Source organism: Vipera berus (genome assembly GCF_964194415.1).
Source record: "Vipera berus genome assembly, chromosome: Z".
Classification (NCBI taxonomy): Eukaryota; Metazoa; Chordata; class Lepidosauria; order Squamata; family Viperidae; genus Vipera; species Vipera berus.
The window spans coordinates 90938811-90955525 of record NC_138205.1 but is presented as its reverse complement, the minus strand read 5'-3'; the positions used below and the strand labels follow the sequence as shown (position 1 = coordinate 90955525).

The 16715-nt window shown below is 40.1% G+C and overlaps 1 protein-coding gene across 2 annotated transcripts in view; it reads left to right on the top strand.

Annotated features, from left to right (window-relative positions):
• Nucleotides 1-16715, top strand: part of CREB5 (cAMP responsive element binding protein 5) — a 242130-nt gene that overhangs the window by 200642 nt on the left and 24773 nt on the right. For both annotated transcript variants that reach the window (XM_081345413.1, XM_081345412.1), the window contains one exon: nt 13529-13846. In XM_081345413.1, the coding sequence (XP_081201539.1) occupies nt 13529-13846 (318 nt within the window). The remainder of the gene's footprint in view (nt 1-13528; nt 13847-16715) is intronic.

Sequence of the window (16715 nt, the reverse complement as noted above, 5' to 3'; positions counted from 1 at the left end):
AGATTAGTGTTCTTATCCCAGATCATAACAAATGTTGATATTTATTTATTTAACTCCAGTTAGAAGTCTGAATAACATGAGACATACATAAGGCATTTGTTTTTATAAAAATCTATCTTAGTGTACCATGGACTTCTATGTGACATAAAATGTTGAAGCTTTACAACAGCAAGAAAGGAACCAATCATTTGATCAGGATCTTTTTTTCAGTCTGATGATTTCATTAATTTTGCTATTCATATTCTATAGTCAAGGAGGTTACCGACAGAAAGTTCTCTCATAGATGGTTTACAGGTGTATGAAGGAGACAGAGTCAGACAAATGGAAGAGATATTCCTTTAGGTCAGTATTTCCTAACCTAATAGTTTGCAGATGTGATAGGTCAGAAATGTTATGAATTACTTTTGGCCAAATTGGTAAAAATCCTAAGAGTTTAGTACCATAACATCTAAAAGACAGCAGACTATGAAGGTTGATTTATGCCCAAGGTCTGAAGCTGTATTTGGTTTTACAGGTTAGAACTAGTGTTTTGATTGGGCCTGAAAACAATTCCAAAGCCAGTAAATGCACAAAAGGATAAGCATCATGCATCTGTAATATCTGTCCCAATTAATACTTAGTAAAATTTGAGATAAAAGTTGTTAAAAAACCTTTCCATGAAATTAAAACATATGTGTGTAAATCAAATTCTGAAGGCAGAACAAGAAGCAATGGATAGGAACTAATCAAGGAGAGAACCAGCCTAGAAACAAGGAGAAATTTCCTAGCAGTTAGATCAATTAATCAGTGGAATAGCTTACTGCTAGAGGTTTTTTAAAAAGAGATTGGACCATCATTTGCCTGAAATGATATAGGATCTCCTGCTTGAGGTTGGACTAGAAGTCCTCCAAGGTCCCTTCCAACTCTGTTATACTGTTAAAATACTTAGTATGCCCATATTGAATTCATTATTAATTCAGTTAAAATCCCATTTAAATAGTCATGCACGTTATTAAATTTGATTTATTTCTGTCCAGCTTCTCTGTCTCGGAAAATAAGGTTCTTTGGGTATTTACATCAAAGCAACTACTTTTATTTATACTACTGTCTCTCCATTTTATGTGATTTTTACTTAGATGAATATGGTTTCTGAATAATTCCATGAGAGACAGGAACTATGTGATGCTCTTTTGCTATTTGTTGTTTCCTATTTTACTACCCAGAAATCGTTTTACCAACAGATACATACAGTATTCTTCTAATGTTTTTTTCCCCTTTGTTTCTCTAGAAACTCTAAAACAAAGGCTCCAGATTGGGCAATTTTGAGACTTGTGGACTTCAACTCTCAGAATTCCCATTCAGCCACTCCACAAACCTTGAAGTTTCCAAGTTTGGAGAATCCTTCCCTAGAAGATTCTCCCAGGGCAGGGATGGTAGTTGTTTTAAGTGTTGTATCAAATAAATATTTGCCATCACCATCCCACCCCGTCTTCCATCATCTTCTTTCCATTATCCTAAATTCTTTGGATGGGAATTACCTTTTCCAATTTTAGACTGTTCTGGATTGACAGTGAAACTGATTTAAAATAATGAGGTTTTGTTTCTAAAATCAAATATTGGGAAAGACAAGAGAAAACAAAATCCTTCCAAACATTTTATTTCACCCTTTTATTTCCTTTGTATTCTCCTGGAAGATTAGATTTTAAGTTTTTCTTTCCGGATTTAAAAGAAGGAAAGAAAATAACATATTGCTAAAACTGCACCTAAAAGCCTAGAAAATTTTCCTATTTTGTATGTTCACCTATGTAAGGTAATACTATGAAGATTTTCCTCTTCAATGTTCATGACATTCGGTAAAAAAATAAGAAGTCAATGTTGCTGGGACAAAAAAAAATGCCTTAATGCACGTTTTTTTGACACTCCTGCTGCAGAAATTCTTTACACCTTGCTTTGTGATTGGATATTCAAGTTGTCTTCCATAAGCAGAGATAATAAGTGGACCAATCAAATTAATAAACCAATAACTCTCTATGTACGGCCAATTGAAACAGCATCAATTCCATGATTAATTATAACTGGGAAAGAATTAGTCCTTGACCTGCCTCCACCAAATTCTCCTTGGACTGGGAAGGTTGTTTGACATGCCTCTCCTACAACTTCTCTTTTATACTTTGGAAATCTTCCAAGGAGAGGTATGAAAAGATTTTTTTTTCCTGGCCATGCTGATAACAGATTATTAAGCATCTAGACTTTGGCAGGATGCAAACAAGTGTATGGGAAAAAGAGGTTCCCTGTTCCATCAGAAAGGAGCAATCAGATCCAAGGCTGCCAGAACTTAAGCATACTAGATGCTTCTTAAAACGAATGGGGTGTGTGATGTGGTTTGCTAGCTTGATGCTACAGGATCTTCTTTTTCCAGTTGTGTCTTTGCTTAATGCTAAACAGCTTTATGGCTCCTGTGATAGGGTTTCATTCACCTACCCACACGGAAAACAGCTGAACGGTTGAAAGAATGGTTGAACCTCTTCTCTCTATATACTGTATATCAGTGATCTCGAAAGAATAAGCAGAGCCTTTGTAACAGTGATTAGAGATACATTAGAGATACATTACATATAAAATCAGGGCTTTTTTTGTCATAGAACGCTCAGAACGGAGTTCCGGCACCTTTTTTGGATGGAACCTTGTAGGGTAGGCAAGGTGGGCTGTATGACATGTGTGAGTTCCGGCACCTTTTTCTTTTACAAAAAAAGCACTGTATAAAATAATCTGAAATATTATTTATAGAATTGAAGATAAATCCGGACCATTTTTATTAACCTAATTCCCTCCAGATTGTTGGACCACAATTTCTTCAATCCACTATATTGGATTAGGGCAAAACATAATGCCAGCCATGTACCATAACGTGAAATACAAAGACTGTATTTCAATATTATTGAGTATGTTAAATATATTTGCAGAATACTGTACACTGCAGGTATCTATGTTCCATAGTATAGTTCTCCCCTTTTAATCATTAAATCTCTAACTGCACTGGATACATGAATAAGGTAAAGGTAAAGGTTCCCCCGCACATGCGTGCTAGTCGTTTCCGACTCTAGGGGCCGGTGCTCATCTCCGTTTCATAGCCGAAGAGCCAGCGCTTGTCCGAGGACATCTCCGTGGTCATGTGGCCGGCATGACTAGACGCCAGAGGCGCACGGAACGCTGTTACCTTCCCACCGTATTGGTCCCTATTTGTCTACTTTGCATTTTTACGTGCTTTCGAACTGCTAGGTGGGCAGAAGCTGGGACGAGTAACAGGCGCTCACTCTGTTACGCGGCACTCGGGATTCAACCCGCCAAACTGCCGACCTTCCGATCGACAAGTTCAGCGTCCTAACCCACTGAGCCACCGCGTCCCCTTGGATACATGAATACATGATGCTAAATCAGGATTTTTATAACTACAGTTTGTTAAACATGTCAGTGACTTAGTTCAGGGCTTTTCAACCTTTTCACCCATTGTACCACTTTTAGGACAAGGCAATATCCGAGTACCACCAGTCGCTCAGCAAGGTGTCAAAAACTTGACCCCCCCAAAAAACGAAAAAATGATAAAGTACAGGTAGTCCTTGACTTACAACAATTCACTTAGTGACTGTTTGAAGTTACAATGGCACTGAAAAAAGTGACTTATGACCATTTTTCACACTTATTTATTTTTATTTTTTATTTTAATTCCATTTATATCCCACCCTTCTCCGAAGACTCAGGGCGACTTACAAGCTTAGCAGTAGCCTTCATTCTATGTATATGCCTGCTTATTAGGTCTTTCATACACCCCCCAAGCGGCATTATTACAAAGTCAGCTTATTGCCCCCAACAATCTGGGTCCTCATTTTACCTACCTCGGAAGGATGGAAGGCTGAGTCAACCTTGAGCCTGGTGGGATGCGAACCTGCACTAATTGCAGGCAGCTGGTGTTACTTAAGGAGGCATTAGCCCACTGCTCCACCAAGGCTTATGACTTATGACTGTTGCAACATCCCCAAGGTCATTCGCATGTTTGGCAACTGATTCATACTTATGTTGTTCTGTGTTCCAGGGTCATGTGATCAACTTTTGCAACTTTTTGACAAGCAAAGTGAATGGCGGGGGGGGGGTGGCTAGCTCATCACTCAGATTGCAAGGTGCCTGTGTGGGGGGAAATCCATGGGTCTCTGGTGGAGGGGGGTGGGACTGGGGTGGGTGACTTCCTTCCCTCCCTCTTTCCCATTGTCCTACCTTTCTTCTTTCCTTCCTTTCTTCCTTCCATCCCTCTTTGATCCTTCCTTCCTTCCTCCCTCCCTTTCCTTCCTTCCTTCCCTCTTTGTCCCTTCCCTCCCATTGTCCCTACCTTTCTTCTTTCCTTCCTTTCTTCCTTCCTTCCCTTCCTTTTTGTCCCTTCCTTTGGCAAGCAGGAAATCTTGCACAGGAATTGCAGCCAGAGGTTTCACACACACACACACACACACACACACACACACACACACACAGAGAGAGAGAGAGAGAGAGAGAGAGAGAGAGAGAGAGAGAGAGAGACTCTTTCCCTGGCTTGCCTCCACATCTGGGGTTTTCTTCCTCCCGAGGATACCCACAAGATTTCCGGCTTGCAAAAGGGCATGCACACCATCCCGGGCGAAGCCTACTCTCTCCGGGGACTTGCTGGCCGGCAGGCACACTTCCCCCACAACCCACCCTCCACTCAGCAGTTCCATCTCACCATGGTCACCCCTTCAGCCCTGCACCATCCTTGCTGCGTTGACCCCGTGCGCCCGGGAGACCGCATCTGGGCTCGCCAATCAGCTGGCGACTCCGTACGGCTGGGCCCGACCTCTGCTGATGGGCTCCAGTCCACAGAGATCTCCCGGCGGCTCGACGGCTTCCTGGTGGTGGCCCCAGCCGGTGAGGAGGCTGGGAGGGAGGTGGCGGCCCGACACTGGGGTTTCCCTCCTCCTTTGTGTGCCAGGCCCACGGGGCTTGACACAACCGTTGCCGCTGCCTTCCAGCAAGTAAGTGAGCTGGGAAGGAGCGGAGCAGGCGGGGAGGAGGAAGGCAACACCGTGTACCACCAGCCAAGTGCTCACGTACCACCAGTGGTACGCATACCACCAGTTGAAAAGCCCTGACCTAGTTTGCATATAAAATTGATTAAATTTAATTATTAAAAAGGTGGATGAGGTCAATGGATGAGTCCATAGGGTAGAAGACTGAATTTATCAGATTTTCTTACCCAGAATCCCTTTTGATCCCTAGATATTCCTTGCTGCCACTTCTATCTTCCAGGATCGCAGACATCCCAACCTTAACCCATGTATGAGAGAATTAGGGTTCTTACGACCTGTGTTGCTTTTTGGCAGTCAACAACCTAACCTCCATCAGCATCAAATTCTCTTTAATGCAACCAGGTTTTTATGACTAGAATTTTCACTCTTGTTCAAGTGTTCCAGGAATTTTTTTTTAACTGATAAACTTTGAAAACCACCACCTAGAGGATTCTGCAGTTCCTCCCCATCATGAGGTATAGAGCAATCTAATAAAAGGCAAACTAAATTAAATTTATTACAGTGAAAAAATCATTTTTATGCATTTTATGCATTAAAAAGCAAACATTCAAGAAAATCATGAGAAAACAGCAATATTAAAGGAAATTGCAATGTTCTATTAAGATTGCATTATAAGCTGGAAAAAGCCTGATTTTTGACAGACTATTAATTTACAAATCACAGGAAAGTTATAAATAGAAACAATATCCTTGTGTCCAGCTTGAGGTATGGACAAGGCTGAAATTACATATAATGCACTAGATTGTTAAGTGCAATAAGAACATGAATCAATGAGACATGAGTTAGCATAACACAAATAAACAGATATTAAACCTATTGCAATGCCTGGCTAAACATTTTAACTATAGCTGTAAAAATTTGGAATTTTGAAAAAGTATTTGTAAGTTTTAATTACTTGGACACCAGTGGGGATTGTTGATACTCTTGTGATTTTCCCAGCCTCAGTTCACTGATCAAATGAAGCTGAAAATAAAGTTTTTCCATTTTGTGTTAGACCCATCGTCTCTGAAGGATGTTGTTGAATTACAGTAGAATATTATCTTGTAGTATATAGCTACATTTAAATTTGTATTTTTCTGATCTTCAAAGCATTTTATACCATCTTTTTTTTCTCCTTTCCCTTTTATTCTTATAAAGCTTAACTCACTAAAGGAAAATCTTTTATAAGGTTTCCATTAAGACACGCAGCTGTTATTTCTGTAGAACGCAGCTCCAGAAGCCAGTTATTAAATTTAAAAAAATTATCTTAAAAACATTTTTACATTATCACCATCAAAAGCTACTTATAATGGTGAATCTCAGACATTTCATATAATGCGAAGGTGACATCTCCTTGAACTCAAGGAGAAGACTTACAACAGTTCAAAAATACAATGGCAATGAAAAAAGTGACTTATCCATTTTTCATTGTTACAACCTTTCCAACATCCCCATGATCACGTGATCAAAATTCAGATTCTTGGCAACTAGTTCATATTTATGACCGTTCCTGTATCCCAAGGTCACATGATTATTTCTGACAAACAAATCAGTGAGAAAACCAGATTCACTTAACAAACGGTTTACTAACTTATCAGTTGCAATGATTCACCTAACAACTGTGGCAAGAATGGTCGTAAAATGGGGCAAAACTCAAAACTCACTTAATAAATGTCTCATTTAACAATAGAATACACACGTAAACACACACACACACACACACACATACAGTGTATATATAATCATCATAAATATAATCGTAATAGTAAAGTTGGAAGGAAACTTGGAGGTCATATAGTCCAACCCCCTGCTCAGGCAGGAAACCCTATACCATTTCAGACAAATGGCTGGCCAGTCTCTTCTTAAAAACTTCCAGTGTTGGAGCATTCACCACTTCTGGAGGCAGGTTGTTCCATTGGTTGATTGTTCTAACTGTCAGGAAGTTTCTCCTTAGTTCTAGGTTGCTTCTCTCCTTAATTAATTTCCATCCATTGCTTCTTGTACTGCCTTCGGGCGCTTTGGAGAATAGCTTGACTCCCTCTTCTTTGTGGCAGCCCCTAAGATATTGGAACACTGCTATCATGTCACCCCTCACCCTTCTCTTCATTAAACTACACATACCCAATTCCAGCAACCGTTCCCGATATGTTTTAGTCTCCAGTCCCCTAATCATCTTTGTTGCTCTTCTCTGTACTCTTTCTAGAGTCTCAACATCTTTTTTACATCGTGGTGACCAAAACTGGATGCAGTATTCCAAGAGTGGCCTTACCAAGGCATTGTAAAGAGGTATTAATACTTCACATGATCTTGATTCTATCCCTCTGTTAATGCAGCCTAGCACTGTGTTGGCTTTTTTGGCAGTTGCAGCACACTGCTGGCTCATATTTAAGTGATTTTCCACTAGGACTCCGAGATCCCTCTCACAGTTACTACTATTGAGCAACGTACCCCCTATATTATTCCTGTAGATTTGGTTTTTCTTCCCTAAATGTAGAACCTTACTTTTTTCACCATTGAATTTAATTTTGTTAGATAGCACCCAGTGTTCAAGTCTGTCCAGATCCTCCTGTATCTTAAGCCTATCTTCTGGAGTATTGGCTATTCCTGCCAGCTTGGTGTCATCTGCAAATTTGATTAGTTCCCCATCTATCCCCTCGTCCAAATCATTGATGAAGATGTTGAAGAGCACTGGGCCCAGAACAGAGCCCTGGGGCACCCCACTACACACTTCCCTCCATGTAGATGCAGTTCCATTGATGACCACACGCTGAGTATGGCCGGTCAGCCAGCTACGAATCCATCTGGTGGTGATGCTGTATACACTACATACATACATACATACATACATACATACATACATACATACATACATACACATATACATATACGCTTTGATTTTGCCACTCTGCCACCTCCCACTTGCCCCACTTGCCAGTCCTGTCCATCCTGCAGCATGCAGCTGTCCAGCCTTGTTGCCAGATCACTCCCCCACTGCCCCCCATGGCCATCTCAGGCGGCAAGCCTTCCGCTGCGCTCGTCGTGCTAATCGTGCCAATCAGCTGTTCCCTCCTTGACTGTGCAAGAGGTCCAGTCAAAGTGGATGTCGGCCAGCACGGCCAAATCAGGATCAACTCAATCAATTACGGAAAGGTGGGGGGGCAGGTGGACCAACAACACACTCAATGGCCAGGTTGTTAACATCTAAAGGGCTATAAGGATGAGCATTCCCAGATCCTAGCTCACACTTTGACAATGTCAACAGCTGTTGACAAAAGCTTAGTATTGAATAAAGTTTTTTCATCCTGGAGATCAGCGTTTTAGCAGTCTTTTAGTAATCTTTTGAAATGGATATACCTGGGATTTTCTACAGAATGGGACAAAAAGCAAATGCTACCATGCAAACTCTGACCTTTACCCGTTTAAGTGAGATGACATCACAATACAAATATGAAAAGGTGCAGTTTGCATCATGATATCTTTATACATGTTTCATCACATTGGCATCATTATGGCTACACAGAAACAGTCTTGTATACATTTTTAACTTGTTAAGCAATTTCCTCACCTCTCTACCATTCTGTATTTTACATCTGCTCTCATTAATTTATAGATTAGAGAATTATTGGCAAAAGGAAAAAAAGAAATCTGGTTCACAATCTAGCTGAGCCAAAATAGATATAAAGAGCAGGTGGGGAAGTGTTGGGCCCTAAGAGACTTGAAAAGTCAGCATGCATTGAGTAAATCCTTGTCCTTGATCACATCATTGCCAGCCTTATCTCCCAGGTATTATAGATGCTTGTTTTGTCAAAATATGCATCAGTGAGGAAAATTTTACTTTGACAGCAGCGTGACTTCAGGCCACTTGTATAGCAATTGGGGCAAAGGAGTGGACATTTCTTTTAATGATGATCAGTAAAACATCTCCAATTCATGAGTAGATGGAAGTAAGAATGAGCCCGTAGATTGAGTAACTCAGAATCTGAAGTCCCAGGCTAGTTGAAAAGATCAGCAGATTTGTATTTTCTAAACCAAAGGATAGACCCTATTGTGTGCATATTTCAAACACTCATTCTTTAAACCATTACTCATTTTCTAATACAGTTCTTTACTTATAGAGATTAAGAAGTCTAAATATTTTTATTAAGGATCTTCAATTCTGTTGCTAAAGAGATAGTGAAGCTTTTTGTGTGTTTTCTTAATTAACCCAAGTAGATCAATGTGTTTACAAAAAGCTTCTTTTGTGCAGATTTGCATCAAATATTCTCACTGAAAGGTAACAGAGATTCATGATTTGGAGTGGTGGTTTTTAAAGGCCTTTTGTCTGCAAAGGTTAAAGGGGGGGGGGAATCAGTAACTTTAATGAAAAGCACAACATAGGGTGTGGGTAATTAGTAAATTTTTGTTCGAGCACTATAAGCCTCATGTCAAAATAGAGTTGATCTATCATAAAACTGAGCTTGTCGATCAGAAGGTCGGCAGTTTGGAGGGTCGAATCCCGAGTGCCGCGTAACAGAGTGAGCGCCTGTTACTCATCCCAGCTTCTGCCAACCTAGCAGTTTGAAAGCACGTAAAAATGCAAGTAGAAGAATAGGGACCACTACGGTGGGAAGGTAACAGCGTTCCATGCGCCTTTGGCGTCTAGTCATGCCGGCCACATGACCACAGAGACGTCCTCGGACAAGTGCTGGCTCTTCGGCTTTGAAACGGAGATGAGCACCGACCCCTAGAGTCGGAAATGACTAGCACTCATGTGCGGGGGAACCTTTACCTTTACCTTTATCATAAAACTAAAGAGAGATTGGATCTGTTTCTATGGAACCAGCTGAGGTAGATTCATTTACCAGGGCATTGAGCCCACGTTCCATTGGGAAAAGCTTTTAAACTACAGAGACAAAATAAAAACTTCCCTCATTGAGATGACCCAGCTGCACATCAAGCTTTTCACTGTCTTCCTGATTTGCCTTCTCAAATAAATAAATATGGTTGAAGGGTCTATGGGAACAAAATAGAATAATGTATTCTTTGGAGAATGAAAATTGTGTCAGGGAGTTAGTTGTTTATATAATAAGGTAAAATGTTCCTTTGTATATTAACATCCTTCTCATCCCACAAACTTAAGGAAATTGGGTAAGAAGGAAAGGGAGAAAGATCCTGCTTGTGTAATATGTCATTTATAACAGCAAATGGGGCAATATACCATCAAAGAAGAATCGTTTGGATAAACAGTGCGTGGGCACATTTACCGACTAATAGTCACCATTTATAAAAAAAATTGGCAAATAGAAGTTTGTGGGAGTTTTGTATTTGGATTGCATGAACACATTTAATAATATATTGCTGGTCCCTTACCAAAATAATGGTAGCTTTCCAACCTACTTCATTCAGCAGATTCTACTTTGAAAAAGAATGCCTTGTTTGAAAAAGATGGTACATTTTCTTATATCTTCCCTATTTTTTGGATGCATTTCATCAGGTGTTAGTATTGTTTTGTAGTTAGGCAAAGGTATGTGTTCGTATTTAACAATTAGGATAGCTGTGGATATTTTTCCATTTGTGTATACAGCAGAAAGAACAGTAAGCAAAGTTTGATGTACTTGTGTTTTTGTGCAGGAGGTAAGGATGATTTAGAATTTCTTGATAACTCTTTTCTTTCACTTGCTGGCTTGCGATGTTTCTGTGCCTTTTTACAGTAAATCTAGCCAAATATATTTAGAGAGGAAGGATGGGTGGGAGGATGGATGGATGAATGGATGGATGGTTGGATGGACTAATTTGCAAAACCAGATGAATGGCATAAAGTGTTTCTGTACTTACTTATTTTGAGCAGATGTTGTGATGCAAAATGCATTTGTAGGCAAGGGGTAAAGAGGACTATTTAAACATGATACAATTCAGTCCTCTCCAGTTACCTTAAATTATGGTCCTGGTCAGTTCTGTATTAGTCCAAAGGAATTCATTTCATACCATTTAATATCAGATTTTGATATATTTTGATATATTTTGATTGCAAGATTCTCTTTTATTATGTATTAAGGCACCAATGACTAAAACTTAATATCAATCCTTTCTTTTTTCTACTTTATACTTTGTACACTCTCTTTTGTGTCATTATTTCTTTCTGTTTTATAGCTCATGTTGCCTTTAATGAAACAAAAAAATTTCAATTGATATTTTCAAATGAGTTCATCCATATTCTATGACATTTCCTATATGTTCTTTCATAAATCTGAATTTAAACATTACACATACAATACACGTGCATAGTGGATTCATGTTATTTTAGCATGCAATTTTCTCTTAACATTTCCATCTTTATTATTGGAATTGATGGTTCATAATTAATTAGACAAAATCAGACCAATACTAAAGTATGTTAACATATATTTCAGTCTATATGGTGGTGAGTTTCTTAAGCTGGAATTTGCAGCCCTTGTTTTCTTTCTTAACAAGTTATCGATGATCACTTCTTTCCTTTAAGTCAATAAAAGTTATTATTAATGAGACTAATTTTGGTCTCTTAGATTTCGAAATTTAAAAGTGCTTTTTCTTTGCTCAGTCTCTTGTCAAACCAAGAATCATCAAAGATATTTCAATTTCTGATTCCTTGCTTCTCACATCTCCATTTTTTACCAGAAAGAACGTAGACATTTCAATACCAAAAAATCTCCGTAAAGTGCTATAATATACTAAAAAGTTAAAAAATTGTTTATAGAAGGTTTTCAGATTCTTTGTAAATTGTTTATATGTTATACATATGTCCAGTGTAAGATTTTTTCCATTCTCCATAAATAGAGAGAAAAATTAAAATATGTTTAAAGATATTTCTCATTAACAAAAATATGGTATTGGCACTGATTTTTTTTTTCTTTCAGGATTTGCTAAAAAAAATTAACAATGTGTTTTGGTATATTAAATAGCAATATGTTTTATAGAGAAACAGTATTCTGTGCTCCAGTTATTTTTAAAAACCAATACAGAAGTTTAACAGTTTAACTGGAAGCAGACTATTGAATTTAACAGTTTTAATAGCCTTTCAGTAATTGATGATTAAAGGTATTTTAAAACAACTAATATTGTTTATGTTTTCTTTATATTTTAAAGGACTTACTGTTGCCTACCATAGAAATTTTATTTCAAAATAAATATACCATATATTACTAATAAAGCATTATGAATTGTATTCAAATATGCTCTTCTAAACAGAAACATCTTCTATTTACTGGCAAACCATTTCCTTCCAAGTGAAGAGTAGGGAAGAAGAAAATTATTTCAAATGCAAAAAGGGTTTTGTGCAAGATGTTTTTATTGAATTCTAGAAGTCAAAGGTTGAAACTGGGAAATGTCTTACATGTCATTTTTGTCATATCATAAAATAACTCTGGATACATTGTGGTCACTCATCACACAACATTCTCCTCATTTTTAAGATCCAGGTATAGTGAATTCCCATTAGGCAGCAAATCAGATTTTAAGTGGTACGGTATGCCTGTATAAAATCCCCTTCTGAAATTCTATATTATATTGAGTTGCATGTTTATGAATTTGTTTTTAGCTATGCCTGAATGTGCTGTACTGCACTTGAAATACATGAGAACGTTGATGTGTAAAGCCATCAGGAGTTTTTTTTCTTGCACTATATACTTTGCATTGCTTTTTTATTTTATTTTTTTATTTTTTTAGATTTAGAGGTAATCTAGAAAGTAAGAAAAGAGAAACTTTGTTTCTTTTTTATTCTAGTCCATGTATGAAAAAGAACTGAAAAAATACTATATTATCATGGATTAATGTTTTATTTCTTTATCAAGCTTGGGAAGATTGCAACTAGAAATTTTTTGAGCTCATAATATATAGCTTATAAAGAAGGAGTCAGGCTATTCTCCAAAGCATCTGAAGGCAAGACAAGAAGCAATGGATGGAAACTAATTAAGGAGAGAAGCAACCTAGAAATAAGGAGAAATTTCCTGACAGAAAAGTTAATCAGTGGAACAACCTGCCTCCAGAAGTTGTGAATGCTCCAACACTGGAAGTTTTTAAGAAGAGACTGGAGAGCCATTTGTCTGAAATGGTATAGGGTTTCCTGCCTGAGCAGGGGGTTGGACTAGATGACCTCCAAGGTCCCTTCCAACTTTATTATTATTATTATTATTATTATTATTATTATTATTATTATTATTATTATTATTATTATTATTATTATTATTATTTATCCTTTTCATAGTAAACTATCTTAAACCAGTTAAGATGATTTGTAAGTCAGGTATTTGTGTTATTTATACCTTTGGGGGGGCACTGTTTCCTATGGAAGGTGGGCATTATCCTGCCACAATTAAGCATGCTTAAACCCAGAGATGTCACTAATAGAAATACACACTGAATACACAAATTTTTTTGTAACATATTCAGCTAATCACCTGCATGCTCCATTTTAATACTGTTTTCTTTCTTTCTTTTTCCTTTTTCTTTTCTTTTTCTTTTTGTAGAGGTTGAAAGCAGCTTTGACTCATATTCCTGCGGGCATCTCCAATGGAAATATGAACACCGTGGGTCATATGATGGAAATGATGAGCTCTCGACAAGACCAACCAGCCCACCATCATATGCATTCACATCCACATCAACACCAGACCCTTCCACCGCATCATCCGTACCCCCATCAGCATCAGCACCCAGTACACCATCCTCATCCTCATCCTCATCACCAGCACCAGCACCATCATTCTCATTCACATCTTCAGGCACACCCAACACATCATCAGACTTCGCCACATCCGCCACTGCATACAGATGGGCAAGCACAGGTAGAGCTTTCTAACCTCTCTTATGTGAAGATGGATATTAAAAACAAGAGTTTGTTGTGGATTATTATTATTTTTTGCAGATTTAATTCTCCTGCATCATTTTTGTAATTGTGATGTTGCCAAGTCAAGAAAGAAAGGCATATATTATAGGTCTTGAGTAGTTTACCAGAGGATTCAGATTAGGCAGTATTACCTAATGTTGCAAGAGACAAGACCAACAGAGCAGAAAGAAAGGAGGAAAAACATATTCACTTCACTTTCCTTCCCTGACTGTTTTAATATTAAGGTAAAGGTAAAGGTTCCCCCGCATATGCGTGCTAGTCGTTTCCAACTCTAGGGGCCGGTGCTCATCTCCGTTTCAAAACCAAAGAGCCAGCGCTTATCCGAGGACGTCTCCATGGTCATGTGGCCGGCATGACTAGACGCCAAAGGCATACGGAACACTGTTACCTTCCCACCGTAGTGGTCCATATTTTTCTACTTGCATTTTTATGTGTTTTTGAACTGCTAGGTTGGCAGAAGCTGGGATGAGTAACAGGCGCTCACTCTGTTACGCGGCACTCGGGATTCGACCCGCCAAACTGCCGACCTTCTGATCGACAAGCTCAGCGTCCTAACCCACTGAGCCACCGCGTCTCTGTTTTAATATTACATCAGCTGATATCTCATTCTTGAAATAAGAGATAATGAGATAGATAGATAGATAGATAGATAGATAGATAGATAGATAGATAGATAGATAGATAGATAGATGATAGATAGATAGATAGATAGATAGATAGATAGATAGATAGATCGGATTCGGACCGGTTTGGACTCCAACTGGGTAGAGTCCGACGATCAGGACACGGGCGGTCTTGTCAATGTTATCTGGGAGGAGTTTGATTCTGTGACCCCTGAGGAAGTGGACAGGATTATGGGGAGGTTGAGCTCCACCACATGTTTATTGGACCCATGCCCTTCTTGGCTGGTTTATGCAGCTAGGGAGAGGACACGAGGCTGGTTCCAGGCAGTCATATCTGCTTCTTTGAGTGAGGGTAGTTTCCCCACCGTCTTGAAGGAGGCGGTGGTGAGACCTCTCCTCAAGAAGCCTGCCTTGGACCCAGCTGTGTTAAACAACTTTCGTCCAGTCTCCAACCTTCGCTTTCTTGCGAAGGTTGTTGAGAGTGTGGTGGTGCATCAGCTCCCTTTGGTTCTGGATGAAGCGGATTACCTAGACCCGTACCAATCGGGTTTCAGGCCCGGGTACAGCACGGAGACGGCATTGGTCGCTCTGGTGAATGATCTCTGGAGGGCTCGGGACAGAGGATATTCCTCTGTCCTTGTCCTATTAGACCTCTCGGCGGCTTTCGATACCATCGACCATGGTATCGTGCTGCGGCGTCTCAGGGGATTGGGAGTGGGAGGCACAGTTCTTCAGTGGTTCTCCTCCTATCTCCTGGGACGCTCGCAGTCGGTGTTGGCAGGGGGACAGAGGTCGACCCCTAGGACCCTCACTTGTGGAGTTCCTCAGGGGTCGGTCCTCTCGCCTCTCCTGTTCAACATCTACATGAAACCGCTGGGTGAGATCATTCGTGGTTTTGGAGTTGGGTATCATCAATATGCCGATGATACCCAACTTTTTATTTCGACCCCAAACCACCCCAGTGATGCCCTCGATGTGATGTCCCGTTGCCTGGAGGCGGTTCGGGCCTGGATGGGGAGGAACAGACTTCAACTCAACCCTGACAAGACTGAGTGGCTGTGCATTCCGGCATCCCGGGACATTCAAAATATTCCATCTCTTCTTATGGGGGGTGAGTCCTTACCCCCTGTGGATAGGGCTCGCAACTTGGGAGTCCTCCTAGATTCACGACTTACTTTGGAAGATCATATAGTGACTAGGGGGGCTTTCGCCCAGGTTCGCCTGGTGCGCCAGTTGCGGCCCTATCTGGACCGGGATGCCCTGTGTACGGTCACTCATGCGCTCGTGACCTCTCGCCTGGACTACTTCAATGCTCTCTACATGGGGCTTCCCTTGAAGACCACTCGGAGGCTCCAACTGGTACAGAATGCGGCCGCGAGAGTTGTCTTGGGAGTTTCCCGGTACTCCCATGTTACACCTTTGCTCCGCGAGCTGCATTGGTTACCAGTTGTCTTCCGGGTGAGGTTCAAGGTTTTGGTTATGATCTTTAAGTCCTTACATGGCATGGGTCCGGGATACCTCGAGGACCACCTGCTGCCGGCGTCAACTCCCCTCCGCCCTGTGCGTGCCCACAGAGAGGGCCTCCTCAGGGTGCCTCCAGTCAGGGAATATCAACTGGTGGCCCCCAGGGGGAGGGCCTTCTCTGTGGGTGCTCCGGCATTATGGAACCAATTGCCGGTTGAGCTCCGGATGGCATCGGACCTTCGCTCCTTCCGCCGCGGGCTGAAGACCCACTTATTTGAACTAGCTGGTCTGGCCTGATGGGGGAATATGGGTTTTTTAATGGTTTTTTTTTACTATTTTATTGTTGTTGTATTTTAATTGGGCATTGGTTTAATTTCTTTTTAATTTTTGTACTGCTATTTATATATGCCCTGTGAACCGCCCTGAGTCCCTCGGGAGAAGGGCGGTATAGAAATCAAATAAACTTAAACTTAGATAGATGATAGATAGATAGATAGATAGATAGATAGATAGATAGATAGATAGATAGATAGATAGATAGATAGATAGGCAGGCAGACAGACAAACAGATTTCCCCTTATTTCAATAATAATAATAATACACATACGCACACACGTACGGAGACTATAGATATCTTTTTGTCATTCTTCTCCTACATAGGACTTGAAACAAATAGTCCTAGAACTTCCACAGTAAATCTGGAGATGGTTTCCAATGTCA